General features: G+C 29.7%; 5 protein-coding genes across 6 annotated transcripts in view; 2 read left to right on the forward strand and 3 right to left on the reverse strand.

The window, feature by feature from the left end:
* Vps26 (vacuolar protein sorting 26) overlaps window positions 1-9,331 on the reverse strand; it is a 60,748-nt gene extending 51,417 nt beyond the window's left edge. Inside the window, exons 1-3 of the mRNA XM_012374197.2 lie at window positions 9,110-9,331; window positions 8,187-8,266; window positions 5,833-5,880 (exon numbers count right to left, since the gene is read on the reverse strand). Coding sequence (XP_012229620.1) covers window positions 5,833-5,838 — 6 coding nt within the window. The 5' untranslated portion in view covers window positions 5,839-5,880; window positions 8,187-8,266; window positions 9,110-9,331. The remainder of the gene's footprint in view (window positions 1-5,832; window positions 5,881-8,186; window positions 8,267-9,109) is intronic.
* Window positions 3,039-6,760, forward strand: LOC136999061 (uncharacterized). The gene is made up of 3 exons (XM_067352528.1): window positions 3,039-3,356; window positions 4,695-4,762; window positions 4,889-6,760. The coding sequence occupies exons 1-3, from the start codon at window positions 3,189-3,191 to the stop codon at window positions 5,013-5,015; spliced, it is 363 nt and encodes a 120-aa protein (XP_067208629.1). The 5' UTR covers window positions 3,039-3,188; the 3' UTR covers window positions 5,016-6,760.
* Window positions 9,332-9,550: 219 nt separating the features above from the next.
* Window positions 9,551-18,242, forward strand: part of LOC105676374 (uncharacterized) — an 82,344-nt gene continuing 73,652 nt past the window's right edge. Inside the window, exons 1-3 of one of the 2 annotated variants that reach the window (XM_067352489.1) lie at window positions 9,551-9,951; window positions 10,545-10,636; window positions 10,863-10,917. The gene's annotated coding sequence lies outside the window, so the exon portion shown is untranslated. Of the gene's footprint in view, window positions 10,637-10,862; window positions 10,918-18,242 lie in introns of both variants that reach the window. The other variant, XM_067352488.1, reaches the window with a different exon arrangement.
* LOC105676380 (uncharacterized) lies at window positions 10,958-16,809 on the reverse strand. Its single transcript, XM_012374201.2, has 4 exons — window positions 13,416-16,809; window positions 12,520-12,578; window positions 12,076-12,357; window positions 10,958-11,750 (listed from the first exon to the last, which is right to left on the reverse strand). Exons 1-3 carry the CDS (start codon window positions 13,434-13,436, stop codon window positions 12,111-12,113), a joined length of 327 nt encoding a protein of 108 aa, XP_012229624.1. The 5' UTR covers window positions 13,437-16,809; the 3' UTR covers window positions 10,958-11,750; window positions 12,076-12,110.
* Window positions 16,954-18,139, reverse strand: Spase12 (Signal peptidase complex subunit Spase12). The gene is made up of 3 exons (XM_012374204.2): window positions 17,981-18,139; window positions 17,651-17,710; window positions 16,954-17,570 (listed from the first exon to the last, which is right to left on the reverse strand). Exons 1-3 carry the CDS (start codon window positions 18,023-18,025, stop codon window positions 17,388-17,390), a joined length of 288 nt encoding a protein of 95 aa, XP_012229627.1. The 5' UTR covers window positions 18,026-18,139; the 3' UTR covers window positions 16,954-17,387.

The raw sequence follows: 18,242 nt of genomic DNA on the forward strand, positions 1-18,242 counted from the left end.
AGCAATGTGTTACATTTGTATATATATAATATGTTTTGTAAATAGCACATTATGTTTTATATGATATTGTTCAAATAAAGATTTTATATGTTTTTAATATATCAAATTATTTCCATATTAAAGAAATTAATTAATTCCTTAGCAATTATGTAAATAGACAATTTTATCTAGAAATTAAGAAATAAAGCAATTTTTTATTACAAAAATATTAAAAAGATCTGATAAAATTTGAAATAAATTTTTATCATTATATATAAATTTGTCAGCGTTGACATATAAATATTTTTAAAATATCAATTAATATAACAAATTTGTATAAAAACAATTAACATATAACAATATTTTTTAGTAAAAAATTAACGTTTGTCAATAATTAATACTATTTTGCACTTTTTTCAAAATGTTATAAGATTTTGTTAATATAAAACTAAAAGCAATTTTCACATTATTTTCTAATGTATTAACAAAATAATTTCTATTTAACTTAATCGTATCTTATTCACAAATGCTCCATGTGATTTATATACTTAAAATGGACCATGAATAGTTTTTGCTTTCCCTTACATTTCTCAGCTTTTTATCAATTATATATTTACTTTAATACTTCTTTATCCTGTTAATACCTTTACGGCCATTAATCATAGTAAGTGTAAAAAGCAGGAAGTTATTTGTAAAGACGGTTTATGATTATGATTTATGATTAGCACAAACATAAATTGTAGCCTTTCACATACATCTACTACAGCAGTACACTGAAAAAAAGGATTAATTATAATAATCCAAACTTGGTAAAAATTACTAAGAACTTTGGTGACATTTTCAACTAAACATATTGGTAATAATGACAAAATAATTTGGTTAATGTTAACAATCATTTAGTTATAGTTATTACATGATTTTATGATAAATGTCAAATAATTTGGTAATTATTACTGAACAATTCGTTTATATTTACAAATCGTTTCGTTATAATTAGTACACATAGTTTTGTAATATTTACCAAACACTTCGATAATTATTACAAAATAATCTGTTTATACTTATCAAATTCTTTGATAATATTTATCATTACTTGTTAATAATCATCAAACTTTGCCAATATTAAGTCGTATCAAATTTTGCTACAATTATTTGTTAACATTAACCAAATTATTTTGTCATTATTACCAATATGTTTAGTTGAAACTATGTCACCAAAGTTCTTAGTAATTTTTACCAAGTTTGGATTATTATAATTAATCCTTTTTTTCAGTGTAGAATATTTTTTTCAGTGCATAAAAGCGCAAAACAGTTGTTAGCAGATAATGTCAAATGTTGGACGATGACAATAACTATATTTGTAACTCAATGCAAAGCAATCAATATTATTTTTTTGTTAAAACAAGATATTTTTTGAGACAATTGTAAATTATTCGATGTTCAAAAATGTAATTCAAATTTTAACTTTTCTCTCTTTTGTTTTAGATTTCTATAATTTATAAAAGAAAAATATCGCGAATAAAATGCATAATAAATAGAATAAAATAAATTTTTGTAATCTTCATAATTTCGACAGAAACTTTTTCAGAAAAATAAGTCACAAACAAAGTCTATCCTTTGGAAATATGCAACCCAAGGTATCTACCTGTATTTCAGGTGGCTAGAACACGGCGTTTACGCTTTATATTAATAGTAACGAAGATTTATTACTTTTAACACAATTGTATAATTTCAATGTTTTATTTTATTGTTTTTTAAATAGTTATTTCAATATTTAAATAAACATCTTGTTAGTTTAGTATAATATTTTTGTTTAAAATATATATAATAAAAACATAATTTTTTATTTCAACAAAATGTATAAGAATTATTACAATGTAAAAAAACATTTATCTTAATTTTAATTTTCTTTCTCTAATGATATTCTATAAGCCATTTATTGGGTTATTTAATTTATGTTCTATAAGAAATAATGTTTTGCAACGTATAAGTTCGTTCTCAAATAGACATCAATTTTGTAAAGCACGTGAAGTGCTTCGATTATAAACATCTTAAAGGACATCGTAATAAAATAGTAATTATGGGATCGTAAAAGCATATTGACGTTGGATTAGCAATGGAAAGTAAGCGGAAAGTGAAAGAACCAATCATATGATAAATATGTGAATCGCACGATTTCACTCATATGCCTAAATGTATATAAGTACACGAATCGCAAAATGTTAAAATAGATATGGACCTTGTGCTTATTAATCCGCAAAAAATTGCGATAAAAACATAATGCTTAGTTTCTCTTCATTAAAAAAAAATTAGAAATTACGACACGGAAGTCAAGGAAGTAACGAGAGCGCAGCAAGATATGTTTCGTAAAGTATATCAATTTAACATCAATATTGCCAATAAAATACCATTACAGAAACAAAATAAATAAACATTGATTATAAAAATGTATAGCATAAGAAGGAATTACACGTTTTAAGTGCACGGTTTGTAAAAACATACAATGTAATATCTTCGATTGATTGCATGGAGTTTGATGCATATAAATATGCTTGCATAAATAGAGTAGAGAATCGATTATTCAACCGTGATATATCTAATCTGTGTAATAGGTGAAGTAAGCGAATATTTCGTCAAAAATTTAACAAATAAGAAACAATATGCATTTAAAGAAAACCAGAATTCTTCGCAATCGCTTTTTCGTAAAGTAACGTAATTCATGTAACCTGAATAGTTGCAATAAATCGATTTCACTTGAATCATAAAAAAAGATTGTTTAATCATAAATATTCCCTTTATAATCTTCTAATTTTCTATTTTCTAATACTGTCACCGTCGAATTTAATAAGAAATAAAACCAGTTTAATTGCTTTCATTCTTTAGAAAATAATACGTCGATTACGGAGGAGAAATTTCGATGAACTTCCGGCTCTACCTTTTTCCGCATAATTCGACATTTCTGAAGCAGATAATTTCATAGAGAGCAGAGTAAGTATTTGAGAAAGGCACTAGTATACTCATCAACTGAAGCGTGAACAACTGAAATTGCGACAGGAAATCTACGCAAATCGTGTTAACGACAACGTGACGCGCGCACGACCGCACGTGAGGTTTCGTGTGGTTTCGTATAACCACTTAAGTGAGAGTGATCCCAAGTGGGGTGAGATAACGGCACCCAGGAACTGTTTTCTGTATACCGTTCACTGATTATGTTTCCGTTTATAAGGCTGGCCGTGAAAGAGACTCTTAGTCACCGCACGGTCGTCGCCTTAGAAGAATTGGACATAAATCACGCGCAAACATGGTCAAGCTCGGAATGCATGTGGGTGTCAAATCCAAGTGTGAATTTGTTTAGTGATGTCTATTCGTTTAATCGGGTGAGACAAAACAATTTATCTCGAAAACACGCGTAAATGTGACAATTTTATATTTATTTATTTTTTAACACGTGTAAATATGATGATTATAATAATCTCACTTAAAGTAGATGATGGAGCTCACTTGATACGTATCTATAATTTGCGATACATTTAAGTGTAAACAGAACAAATTTAATCAGTTTCCAAAACGTTTAGTTAATGCTTGTTATTGAGAATTTTATTTTACGGATATTTATCATGTTTGAATTTTGCTGTCTTTTAAAATAAAAGATGACAAGAAAAAATCAAAGTTACAGATATTTTTGAAGAATACAAATGCACTTGTCCTATAAACAAAAATTTGATTTATTGCTCAACTTTTCATTGAAAGAGAAATTTTCTTTTATTTTGTGACAAATACTAGCAAGAAGCGATAGTTTTGGATACGAAACAGTTAGGAATAAAGAACTATTATTTTTCAGATAAAAATTGTATCAAATGTTTACATACTTTTTATCTATATTAAATTTTATTTAAAAAAAATGACAGGTTTTCAGTCAAATCTTATATAAAAATATTGTCAAAGCTGTTTTGTGTAGACTTAACTATCGCTTTCCTTTTTTCTTTCGTAATAAGAAAATAATTTATGGTTGTTTTCCAGCAAAGGACACAAGTTGACACAAATCGACACAAGTTGACACAAATCGACACAAGTATCACTTTGTCTTTGTTCGATATTCAATGAGCAACAGAGAGAATAATACTTTTGTATCGCTTGTGTCTCTTGGTGGAAAACTACCTATATAGATTATTAAAAAAAAATTTATATACAGTTTTTTTTAGTTAATTTAAAGATTTTTGTTAAGAAATTTATGATTAATACAATGAAATTTTTATATATTGCATTTATAGAAAAATAATATAAGCATTTTTACTTAATTTTCATTATTACTTAATGATCTGTAACTAAGTATTTTCATGTATATACATATTTAATGCATATATATGTTTTTTGCACATATACAAGTGAATAAATATGTATAAAAAATGCTTCGAAGAGCATCAAGTTGACTATAATGACTTTTTATTACCTCCGAATAGTTTCACCTAATAGCACCAATTTACGACTCATCTGCTCAATCACTATCGAGTTTCCACTTTATTCCGTTTCCTACATTGTTAACGTCCCAAAGCATACGCTTTCCCTATCGTTAGTAAAAAAGATATGATCTATGATCTTAACGTGATCATTAAATCGTAAGCGCATCTTTGTTAATTTTTAACGTATAACAAAACAAATGGATAATGGTAATAAGTAAAACATTTTTTAATATCATATAACATTTTTTGTTTCAGGTTTTACTTTTACTCACTGTCACAATGACATTGGTATCAACGATGCCGCATCCCGGAGATCACGATCAGTAAGTTTTCTCTCTCTCTCTCTCTTTCATTAAATTACCGTTCCGTTAATTTGATTAGATGGTACGCTTTAAATTTCAATATATGATATTGTACAACAGACTCATTAAGATAAAATTGTTTTTTAGCACGCACTTCATCATTCACGTGCCGCATCACATTCACAAGCATCATCACACGCATGTGAAAAAAATTTACATACCAGTGAAATCACACCATCATCATAAACATCACGAGCATGATGATGACTGGTAAATTACTGGTAAATTACTTCGTTTCACAGCTCCTGATTTAAGAACTTTAAGTTATTGCCGCGTAATGATATTTTGACGGCAACTGTTATTGTTTTACATTTTGTTTTATATTGTTGATTTTGCAGAATAGCAATAAAAAATCAATATTCTTTCCCCTTTTCTCCCGTAATTCTCTTATCTTATCACTACAAAAATTTTAAAAATAAATAAAAATTTTAAAGATAAGTAATATATGAATTCTATACTCATTTTAACAAATTATTATTAATTTTTAATACGAGATAAGATGTATATTGTGCTGCAACTATGGCATTTAACAAAGCCATTTAAAAGTGATTCTAATGTATCAATTATTTTATCAAATCATTATTTTCCTGTCGTAGCAATAAAAAATTGCACTTCCGTACTTTAACAATTGCACGTTAAAATTATTTTAAACATTATACTTTCAAAAATTAATTAAAAATTTTTTAAATTTAATTCAAATTTTCTTTTCTACTTATATATTTACATAACTTATATTTTAAAAGTTTTATAATTACAGAATAAAAAATTGCATGTCTATGCAAAATTTAAAAACTTTTACTATTAAGGTAAAAAATATTTTGTATCTTATTATTTACTTGTAAAAATGCAAATATCGCAGACAATGATTGTCAAAATGTAGTTCTTAACAATTCCACAGTAAATATTGGCAAATAATTAGTAAATAATATCAGCATTTTATCTAATTATATAAATATAATGAATAAATTTTCTCATCGATCATTGTATCCATCACTTTATATTAAAATAAAAATAATTTGATCTTGACTCACCGACATATGATGCGCAACAGTAGAGTTGTAATTTTGTAAGGCGTTGATCTGTAAAATACAAAATTATATACAAATTATAATAGTGTACAAAATAATTAATATTTAAACAATAATATGCGTATTGAATTTTTACTTGTTCATTAAGCAAATATTTGATAAAACTATTACATAATTATAAAAAAAATCTATTTTTTATTTAAACTAGAACAATACAGGCGCGCGCTACGCGCGCGCACTTATTGTAGTAATTTAATAATTAAGAAATCTAAATATTTTATTAAATATTTTTTATTTTAAATAACCGTCAAAATAACCTTCGCTTTCAATCTATCAAACTATCAGAATAATCGCGATAACCAACGCTATTAATTATTAAATATGATAATATCATTATTTTAATTATTAAAGATTACGTCAGAAAATATGTAATACAAATAATTTCGATAAAGTTTATATATTTTTTATTAACATAGCATATTGATATACAGTATGTAATACATGACGGGGCTAAACAAAATACAGATTATTGGATTTTATTCTATCATTGTGTTGCGATGTTTTTGGCACGTACCATCTCAATACCATACATTATTAAATAACTTGAGTCTTGAATTTCTTCTTTTGATGATAATACATTATAATGCGAGATAATATCTGAAATATCACAAAAATATTACCAAAAACAATATTAAAAAAAAGAAACATAAAGAAAACATACCTTACTACAATTATATAAAGTTGTATTTTAAAATTTATTTTTCCAGGCACTAATTTTACTGTAGTGAATCCTCTAGCTGCCTCACAACAATAATAAAAATTAATAAACCTCATAATCACCCGATAAGGATCCTAATTAATAAGGAACTGATCAGTCAAGAGTGATCGGGTACACCCGATGAGTACACCCGTTCGGGTCCCGATCAGTACACCCGATCGGGTTCCGATCAAAAAACCCGATCGGGTCCAGACCAAAAAACCCGATCGGGTCCCGATCAAGAACCCGATCGGGTCCTAATCAAAAAACCCGATCGGGTCCCGATCAGGAACCCGATTGGAGCCCAATCAAAAAACCCGATCGAGTCCCGATCAAAAACCTGATCGTGTCCCGATCAGAAACCCGATCAAAAAACCCGATCAAAAACCCGATCAGGAACTCGATTGAATCCCGATCAGAAACCCGATCGGGTCTCGATCAGAAACCCGATCGGGTCCCGATCAAAAAATCTGATCGGGTCTTGATCAGGAACCCGATCGGGTCCAGACCAAAAAACCCGATCGGGTCCCGATCAGGAACCCGAATGATTATATGGTTTATTAATTATTATTATTTTTGCGAGGCAGCTAAAGGATTCACTACAATAAAAATAGTACCTGGAAAAAAAATTTAAATATACAACTTTATATAATTGTAGTAAAGTATGTTTTCTTTATATTTCTTTTTTCAAAAATTGTTTTTGGTAATATTTTTGTGATATTTCAGATATTATCTCGCATTATAATGTATTATCAAAAAAAGAAATTGAAGATTCAAGTTATATTTTATAATGTAAAGTATTGAGATGGTACGTGTCAAAAGCATCGCAACACAATGATAGATTAAAATCCAATAATCAGTATTTCGTTCAGTTTTGTTATGTATTACATACTATATATCAAAATGCTATGTTAAATAAAAATATGTAAACTTTATCGAAATTATTAGTATTACACATTTTCTGACGTAATATTTAATAATTATAATAGTAATATTATAATATTTAATAATCCAATAAATAATAAGCCTATACCTCATAATCACCTCATAAGAATCACTTGATTAAATAAAATTAAGGTTGCAATAGTGTAGCCCCATCCGTTCTCGATAGGGACATTGCGTTTACAAACATCTAAGGTCTCTATTGGGTGTACTGAACAGGACCCGATCACTAAGTGAAGCCTTACCTGATCAGTTTCTTATCGGGGCCTTATTAATATTTTTACTCGGATTCCGAGTGGAAATATTAATAAGACCGTGATGAGTACACCCAATCGGGACCCGAGTAAAAATATTAATAAGGCTTCGATAAGGAACTGATCAGGCAAGAGTGATCGGGTCCTGATGATTACACCCGATCGGGACAATACAGGCGCGTGCTACGCGCGCGCATTTATTATAGTAATTTAATGATTATAAAATCTAAATATTTTAATATAATTTTTTTTATTTTAAATAACCGTCAAAATAACCTTTTTTAAGAGTGGATATTTAAAATATTTTGATATGTTAAAAATATTTGCGCGTAAAATAATCTTGAAAATAAATGATTATTATGTCAAATAACAAATGATAAGTTAATAATAAATTTATCGCTCACCTTAAAGTTGTTCCATTAGTGCCCCTGGACCTTCTCATCCTCTCAGTTATCCACCGACGGCTGCTCCTTTATAGCACTCACTTGCGAAAATACGACGATTATGATTTTATACGACACTGACCGATTTCATTCATTTCCCGATCCAAACTTTGTCACGTCATGACAAAGAAAACACTTGCGAAAAGTACGAAATCATACGAGAGAAAGAAGCTACGATCCATTTGACACTTGTAAATTAAGTAGAATAACAGTGGAGAAATTTTTAATTGCAATTAATTTTGAGTGCCATCGGGTTGCGGTTATGCTAAATTTAAAGTATTTTCAAAAACTATTGCGCTTTCCAGATATAAAAAATAAGATTTATTTGCGTTTTAAAGCGTTCATCTCACATATTAACAAATGAATAAAATATATAAGTACAATTATAGATATTTGCGCGGAAAAAAATAACTGAATCAGTAATCACGAAAGCTAATTAATTGTATGAACAGTAAATCAGCAATAATTTGTAGTAAATAATCTTATAATATTTGTCGCGATCACTATTTGAAATAATAATATGGAGCGATTTCCGCTGTCATCTACTTTTTCCAAGTGCCATTGTATGAATGGTAGCAAGATGATAGCACGTAAATAACAGCGACCATATTATAGGTTATAAAAAATAAAAACAACTCTCGTGGTATGCGTAAATATTCCGACGCTAGCTCACGATGTCGGGGGGAGGTAGTTTGTTTTTTGTGTTCTAAGACGCGGCGAATGTAGCGTACGTACGCTGTTGTCTACGCGTTATCACCTCACTGCTATTTATACGATGATATTGGAGCAAAATAGATGGAGAGGAAACTGTTCGGTATTATTATTATTCAAGTTAATTTCGACAAGCAAAATTTTCTGCATGTTACGTTTGACGAAAAGTATACCGTGTTTTGATCCTTTTGAATGAATTGTAACCGTCATATTTGCATGCATGTCGTATATGTGTTTGTCGGCTTCAATCTACGTCACGTTGATGGATGAAACGTTGTTAATCGCGAACTCATGGTAAATAATATGTTCCGGCAATCATCGTTACTTGAATCGGCTCTTCCGAGAAAAATTTACACTCGTTTTGCTTTGATGCGGATAAAATGCGTGATTAATCACGGAGCGTTCTTACTCATCTTCCGTAGTAAATACTGTCATGGCGGAAAAAGAGTGAAGAATAGAGAGCGAAATAGATCGATGATCAAAATTGATACTACGCGCGCCACCCTTCGGTCGTTATGATAGTTTGCATTCGCGGGTAAAATAATTGAAGCTAACTACCGTTTGGAGGCGCACATAACGTCGGTGGTAGTTTTCCACCAAGAGACACAAGAGCGACACAAAAGTATTATTCTCTCTGTTGCTCATTGAATATCGAATAAAGACAGAGTGATACTTGTGTCGATTTGTGTCAACTTGTGTCCTTTGCTGGAAAACATACGATATCGATACATTTGACATTACATGCGCCACTTTCAGCCGTTATATTGTAGAACGCGAAGTGTGAACGGTTCATCGTGATTAATCGGGTATTTTCGGGAGTGTCGGGAGTGTCGATTTAAGTGACGGGCGATTGCCGGATCGTATTATTTGCCATGAGCATTTCGTTGATTGTTTGGTAAGCGGATCATGGATTGCTCAATTGAGTGGGTATGAATTTTGATGCTGGAGAGACATACAAAATGGTCCTTATGTTTGCTCAAAAGGATCGGAGCGTGATGTTTTTCATTAAATATTAGTACGTATTGAAAAATTGGCTTACTAGAATTAAGATTTATTAGTTATGTACATATGTGTTTATATCTGACGATACCGTGCCTCCGCCAAATTATTTGTCTCGCTTCTTCTCGAGTTGTATTATAACGGCGTTTCAAAATGCGCTAGTGCTGAAAACCTATATACAGTATAGTGTATAGTGTAACATGAACTATAAATTGTCAGTACTGGCAGTGAATATTGATACGCAGCCTAAATATGAAGTTGTCTTAATTTTTAATAACTGCGTGTATGCATTTAGATAATCGTAATGCATGACTGTTATTGCGCGCGTCCCGAATTATTTAAAATTGGTGCAATTTCATGTAGAAAGATATTTCTGATCGCTTGCATATCAAAATGGCCGTTAACAAGGAAGATGACAATAATAGCTGCAATTATGTCATGATATGTGAAGCGTGTTTTATTTCGCGTGTCGTGTTTGCCTTTTGTGTTCTGTAATTTCGTGACATAATTCCGTCCGTGACTGTCGTATTTTTTTAGTGTAGAAAGTGAAGTGCGCGAGTTGATTATCATACGTAATTCACGTAACTAATTGTAGATGTGAATTTCTAGTATTTAACAATTCTTCGATGAAATTTATGGAGTAATTCTCACAACAGACGAAATTTGTGTGGAGACTGAAGCAACCAGCAATATTTTAGCTGGTGAGTACAATTATTTATTTATTATTATTATTACAATTTATATTTTATAAATCTTTATTGAAACATTTGTTTTTTAAAATATTTGAATAGTTATTAAAAATGTCATATAATTATTCACGCAATTCGCTGCAATTATGTTTTAATTAAAATAAAAATGAACATTGTGTAATAATGAGTATAAATAAAATGTATGGTAATTCACAGTTAGTAAAATTTATTTCTCCAGGTAAAGACATGCGTGAAAACAATTGAGAATATAATTGGTTGGAGTACAACGACTGGTGAGTAAATTTATTCCACATACTTTCCAAGTCATTACTGCGAAGTACTGATATTGTCTATTACTTCTTTCTTTTTATTTTATATTTATTATATAATTATACTAAGAACTGTATTTCGGTCATTTTCAATTTGCAATTTTGCAAATAAATAGGGAAATGCAAAGTTATTTTCTTTTTATCTTAAAAGTTAAATATTTTGCACAAATTTGCAAAGTATTACTGTTAAATCATAAAAAACTACATATTTTTGGAAATATAATATCTATAAATATACCTGTACATAGAAAAAAAATTTTATATAAACAAATTTAAAAAAAATGGATTATTAAAAACATACATATCTTTTTTTACTGCAACTTCGTTAAAATTATTTGCATAATTTCTGGTTTTTGTTTAATTTACATATAATTTCAAAAAGTATTTTATCTCGTGTTTTATATATTATGACAAACTTGTGATCAGAAAATGATAATGGTAAGATTTTTGAAACATAGATTTTTGAAAATGTAATTATTGTACAAAAGCAAAAGGAATGAATATTCACATTTAAGATCTTTTTATTAAACATTTATTATATAAAAATAATGACATTGCAATGTGATAAAATATATACAAGTATTTTTGTTTTGACTACACACGCGTGCATACAAAGTATTTATTATTCTTATGCTAAATGCTCAAATGCTGCATAGACAGGCTCGAATAATTTTGTACTGCTTGGTGTTTTGTCCTTTTCTTTGAATTCGACAAGAAAGCTTCTTATCAACACATCCGCAACCAACTTATCCGCAGCGATTAAATCTTATTAACTCTTGATTATTCTATCTTGTAATCTGAAAACCGTTAATAAGAAATTCATGATTTTGTAAATTAGAACATTATATTCTCACATTAAAAGTTTATCAAAGAATGATAATAATAATGTAGATATTTTTATGAGATGCTACTTTCACAGTTTTAATAAAGAAAGAGATTTATTGAACGTAAAATAAAGTTTGAATTATATTGTATTGAGAAATATTAAAAAAAAACTAAAAGTTTTAATATAAAATTTAATATAAAGTTAATTTAAAGTTTTAGAAAAATATTTTTTGATTGCTGTAGTTTTGACACATTGATTTTATAATTGCATTTAAATTAGAAATAAATTGTACAAACCTAAAACGATTAAAGCCGAAGATAAAGCGCTCTTTTTAGTACCAGTCATGTTTCTCTTCATGGATTGGTATATGGACGGGTACGGGAACCTTATGTACAACCGGGACAGGTACGGGCACCTTTTCGACATGATGCACCGGTACTGGAACGGCCACTTTCTCGACGTGGTGCACCGGATACGGAACAGGTACCTTCTCAACGTGATGCACTGGTATATGTACCTTCTTTACGTGGGTGTGATGAATTGTGTGCACCTTGTAGGGCACGTGGATAACGACATGTCTGAAATCACACAATTATTCTGTATGTTACACCGTGTTCACTTATTCGATATCTTTTATTATTTATTTTATTATATCACACAAGTATAATTCTCAGAGAAATAGAATATGACAAAATTCAATTTGGTTAGACAAAATCCAAGTAACTATTAAAACTACTTACTGATGATGACCCGGTACTGGCGATGCCAAAGCCACAGCCATTATTCCGAACACGAGCAACTGCAACACAAGAAAGAATTGCGGTTTGTTTGTAATATCGAAAGTGCATCACGCTGAGAAGTCATTTAAATGCGCGGTGTTTTTTTATTCACTATTTCACCATTCTTGCCGCCTCTTTCATGCCATTGCGACGGCGGCAAAGCAAAAGCATCGTGCTTCTAATTCAAATAGTGACAAACGTTGTTCATTTAGATTCAAGATCGTCAATAAATAAAATCAATCTTTTTTTCTTTTCTTTGGAGAATTGTAATGTTACGAAAGAAGGTAGCACCTCTTAAAAATTATTAATATTTCGATATGGTAATGCTTGTTTGATACTTGATCACTTGTGATGTCACTTTTGATATGTTTAATATTTGTGTACGATTATTAAAGAACATTGAAAGATAACATGAAACTGACATAAGTAAAAATACTATTTGAAAAAAAATATATCCAAAATTACCATTTGATTTTATAGAACATTTTTGGAAGCAACTATAATTCCATACCTTAACATTGAATGAAATTGTTGTCAGCTCTAAATGTTTTATATAATAAAATAAGTATGCATTTAAAAAAATAATTGTTACTTATCCGTCTTACTTAAACTAACTTATTTAAATCGTCTAAACTTTAAAAATTCAATTTAATGACGTGAGACCATCTGAAAGAATTTATTTAGAGTAATCACAGAATTCGCGTACGACTTGCAAAAGCAATACGTTCCTAATTTGTTTTATGTGATTTATGTATTGCTATTAAAATCACTGACGAACATAATATAAAGAAACACTTTGAAAGTAAAAAAATTTTAAATACAATAAAATAATATATATGTTATAATAAATTACTCACAGCGATTGTTTGGGAGCGCATCTTCGGCTTGCCTTGTCTTAATCGATCGAGTTACTTTAGAAAAATTCACGGCGACGATTGTCCGATGTGTTAACGAACTGTGTCGATACGATTCTGTGTTTTAACCGTCAGGGATGTCCGCTTATAAAGGACAGAACACGGCGATGGCCAAAACCACCCGGTGAAATTGCACAGGGTGGGAGAGCAAAATGGCTCTTGGGATCCCGGTTATGTAAAAGCAAGGAAACGCAAGGCTTGCGTTACGTTCGTTTCGCAGCTGCATAACTCTTCGATGTGCGTACGGTGTGTAAACCGCGCCTCGAGTGGTGCGTGAATACGGACACGGGCGGATCTGCACGTGCGGTCGAATTTTGTGCAAGGTTGTGATCGCGTGATTTCAGCAATTTTTTTTCATTCTTCGGGTTGTTCGCCAAATTTTTGATAGTTTCGAACGAAATAACATTCCTTGAAACATTTTATATAAGTGTGTGAATCTGCAACAATTGTGGCTTGCCGTGATGTAACAATGTTATCAGAATTATTTATCGTATTATTTTGATAAATTTATTGCTAAACAATCTCTTTTTTTAACGCATTTAAATTTTTTAGTGTAACGTGTGCAGTGAATTATTTATTGAATATATTGCTCTGTTTTATAAGATATATGAATAATTTTTTACGATATTTTAATATATATTATAAATAAAATAAATATTTTTAGATATAATTTTATATTATATATTGTATTAATATTATTCTAATATTTATCTTATTATTTTATTGTGTGATATTCTTATTATCTGCTTATTGATATATTATATGTAATTCCGTGTTTTAATTATTTGATATGATATAATTTTTACTGAAGAAATGCTTCCGCAATAGTGAGAGTGCACAGAAACCCGAAAACAAATTTCTTTGGTAACTCGTACAATAAATTATACGGAAAATTGTATTATAAAAATAGCAGGAAATCTTTGTTATATCACGCGAAGCGAAACAAATTGATCTGTGCAGACAATTTTCATTGAATATTTTATTTTATACGTATACATATATATATTTATATGTATAAGTATATATATATATATGTATATATATATATATTTAATAGAAATATATCTATTTATATATATTATCGGATTTTTGCACTAATAAATTTTTCTTACAATTTATGCTGATTTCACGTATTGCGTCGTTAAACGGCTTCTGCTTTCAGAGAGAAATTTGATTCTAAATTAAATTCGTAAAAAGTTGATATGTAAATTCGATTATTCATCTTATTTAAGTGTCGCGAATATATACATAGTCACAATCACGGATGATATAACGCGCGACCTTCCCAATACGTATCTGGAATTTCGGGGAAAATTAATTCACGACGTAATTTGCCTGTTACTTTTAAGAGCAACCTCATATTAGACGAGCGAAAGTTTGCAAACACGAACACGAACACGATAAATATCTCTATTTGTTTAATGCGTAAATAAATGATGCGTCGTACACATACAATCGCTACGTCAGATTTCCTCCTAATTATAATTTATAGTTTCTTCCGTAATATAAAAAGAGAAAGAAAGAAAGAGACTTAGATAGTATCTATTTAGTGCATTAATTAATCATTTATTAAAATTAATTTCACAACAACGAAAAAATTTAACGCAATTAAAACTCAAAATGGACAAAGATCATCATTAAGATACAATAATTTACACTTTTCTGTGTTTTCTACGGATTTTGATATGACAATTATAAACACAATTACTATTTGTAATTAATTTTTTATATTTATTTTTAATTATAATTGTAATAATAATTTTATAGTTACTATAAAATTCTCTGCCATTAAATAATTAAATTTCGGTAAATGATATTTAATATGCTAAGCTTATTTTATTTATATTATAAAATAACATAATTTCTCTCAAAGTTATGAATTAATTTTCAAAAAAACAGTAGATATTCCTTGTTCTGTGGTTACTTTTTTGGCATACAAAACGTTGCATAGATTATTATCGTTCTTGCTAGATTTTCCGCTTTCAAGTCAATTATGAAATTCCCTAAACAAACCATTCAGTGTTAAGACCAAGGTAACGACCGAGGCCGCGTTGTACATTGAACGCTCCACTATAATTACGTCCTCTTTTTTTTCCAAATCCCGGACTGGTCGGCGTTACAGGAAGTGGTGCAAGTTGCATACTTAAAATATTCATCATACAGGGAGAAAGCGTTTCGTAACCCTTCTTACACATACAACTGTCTCAGTACGGAGCAGGTGGACGCGTAATCGGAAAAAAAGAAAAAAGGAAAGAAAATAAAAGGCGATCGAGGACATTCGAACGAATGAACTTATCAATATATATCCGGTATTTTGATTACATAAGAGATACCGTAAAAGAGTGCATAACTTTTTTGTATCATTATGTGCACTCACTGATGTGAATTCTTCGTACATTTTGAACTTAATGATCGAGAATATGCGTGTACATATTTTCTCGGAGAAAAGCACATAATTTAATAAGAAATTTTTACGATACTTGAAATAAAGTGATTAAGATTTTAAGATTTTACAAAACTCTCTCTTTCTTTCTCTCTTTGTCTCTCTCTCTGTAAGTTAAATAAAATTTTATTAATTCTTTTTTTTAACGAAACATATAAAATGCAAAAGACTTTAATATTTGTAACATATATTGAGATTAAAAAAAATTTTTTTTAAATAGATTTACTTATACTAATTTTAATATATTATTTTATTCAATTTTGTCAAGTGTGTAAAAAGTATATATAACAACTTAAAAATTTTTATAATTTGCAATTTTTGTTACATATGAAAAAAGAGAGAAGCATTTAAATGTTAACAAGTTTAAGTTTAAGCACATAGCTGTTGTTTTCTCTATGCTACGACAATTACTATCTTTGCGCAAAGCCGCTTGTGAAAGTCAATTGGCGCGGTGATTTTGAGGGAAATGATGACCCGGTCAGTCCGCGCGATCGGAGAAAATAGATAGCATGATCGATGAAAGTCATACGTTGGAACAAGTCCAGCGAGTCCAATCGAGATGGTGGTGTGCCGTAATCGCAAAGGACACATAATTGACCGGCGGTTCGCGAGCGAGGTGATATCCGATCGGTGGCTACCACTTTTTATGGAATGGGAGATTATATAAGAGTGGTTCCGTTGCGGAAGGGAAACGCTATCACCCAGTGTGAAACGATTGCAGATATAACGATTACGTTCACTTTTATTTTTTTTTCATTTTTATGTAACCGCCTGTAACGTAAGGCCAGCGATATAAGTAAAGTGATTATATGTGTGCGCTTTGGTGACTTGTAATTTTTTTGTACTTATAGAGTACAACGAATACAAATTGTGTCTTACGTGTATTTATGAAATGCTCTAAAATAGTTCACTCTGAGTAAAGAAATTTTTCGTGACTTTTGTTAAATTGTTTTTACAAATTTTATTTTTTTATGTATTACTTATATATTGCTTTTATTCCAAATTATATTAAATTGATAATCAAACGTGAAAAGGAAATAGGTACTGATGCTATAATTTTATTACATAAAGAATATATAAAGGAAGGAAAAATAAAGCTATTTTTGTTGTATATAATTGATTGATGGTAGATTTCATATTTGATTCTTAACTTCTTTGATTCTTCTTTTCGGTTCATATTCACATATCACTATTTATATTTATTTGCTATTTGCACTTGTATAATCAATAGATATTAATATACAAATAATACATATATGTTAAAGAAATGTCTCACATTCATACTTGTTCTGATGTACTTCCATTCAGACATTAAAAATATTTATAATCTTATAAAAACAAATGCATGAAGACAAATGCTCAGTAATGCATATAAATTTTCACTTTCAGCAATCAGATTCATATCTCTGAATATTTCCACAATATTTTATCGTATTAAGTTGCATTTATGGTGCCACAAGAATATTTCACGATTATTTTTTCTTTTTGAGTTTGGTTGTAACTTCAGATTGTGGCTTTTGCCACTCTAATGGTTTGCGACGGTACATAGGCCATGGAGGTACAGTAATTAACGCTGCCATAACAAAACCGGCACCCAAAATATAGATAGTCTGTGAGAATTGTTGAATGACATATCCCCAGACTAGGCCAACGACCTGTAAAAACAATAAGTTTTTATGATAAAATTATCGATGATTATTATTCATGTATACATAGCTACAAAATGACAACTTACACCAAATAATGTTATGATGACTCTTGACAATTTCTCAGCTCTAGCTTGACCATCGTAATCCTAAAACAGCATAAATGCATAAAATTTTGCTAAAAACATAAGAATAATACATATGTATAAAAATTTAGATGTAGATACAAATGTAATACTAACAAACTTATTTATTTACAGTGCAAATTATTTTGATAATCGCAAATGTCGCAATTATATTGACATACGGTGCTTGGTAACCTAACCTCACATAATGAATTTAAAACACTGAATTTTTTGTGAAAAGTACAATAGTTTGTTAATCATTTAATGTAATTATTCAAACATTTTGTTATTTACCATATGCGTTGGAATGGATTTAAAGTATTGCACCCACGCACTCATTGTAAATAAATATTCAGACGTGGCGGTTGGAAACTGACGTACTGATACATACGCTATACGCTGGACACACGCACATCAACTTGACGCACACTAACTTGAAATTGAACGTGTACAAATGCAGCTGTTCGTATCATCGAAAGTCCGATGTAGCGGACACGTGCTGGCTATCATGCAGCGCGAATTTTAAAACAGACTACGAATAAAGAGAAACTATTAA

This window comes from Linepithema humile, chromosome 3, assembly GCF_040581485.1.
Source record: "Linepithema humile isolate Giens D197 chromosome 3, Lhum_UNIL_v1.0, whole genome shotgun sequence".
NCBI lineage: Eukaryota > Metazoa > Arthropoda > Insecta > Hymenoptera > Formicidae > Linepithema > Linepithema humile.

Bases quoted from the DNA above. Each gene is read 5' to 3' on its own strand.
- LOC105676380 (XM_012374201.2), bottom strand. From the start codon at position 13,436: ATGCGCTCCCAAACAATCGCT. The intron at 12,579-13,415 runs GTGAGTAATTTA...CTTGTGTTGCAG, and splicing joins TGCGCTCCCAAACAATCGCT to TTGCTCGTGTTCGGAATAAT. The intron at 12,358-12,519 runs GTAAGTAGTTTT...GTGTGATTTCAG, and splicing joins CCAGTACCGGGTCATCATCA to ACATGTCGTTATCCACGTGC.
- Spase12 (XM_012374204.2), bottom strand. From the start codon at position 18,025: ATGAGTGCGTGGGTGCAATACTTTAAATCCATTCCAACGCATATG. The intron at 17,711-17,980 runs GTAAATAACAAA...ATGCTGTTTTAG, and splicing joins AATCCATTCCAACGCATATG to GATTACGATGGTCAAGCTAG. The intron at 17,571-17,650 runs GTAAGTTGTCAT...TTGTTTTTACAG, and splicing joins TCATCATAACATTATTTGGT to GTCGTTGGCCTAGTCTGGGG.
- LOC136999061 (XM_067352528.1), top strand. From the start codon at position 3,189: ATGTTTCCGTTTATAAGGCTGGCCGTGAAAGAGACTCTTAGTCACCGC. The intron at 3,357-4,694 runs GTGAGACAAAAC...TTTTTGTTTCAG, and splicing joins ATGTCTATTCGTTTAATCGG to GTTTTACTTTTACTCACTGT. The intron at 4,763-4,888 runs GTAAGTTTTCTC...ATTGTTTTTTAG, and splicing joins CATCCCGGAGATCACGATCA to CACGCACTTCATCATTCACG.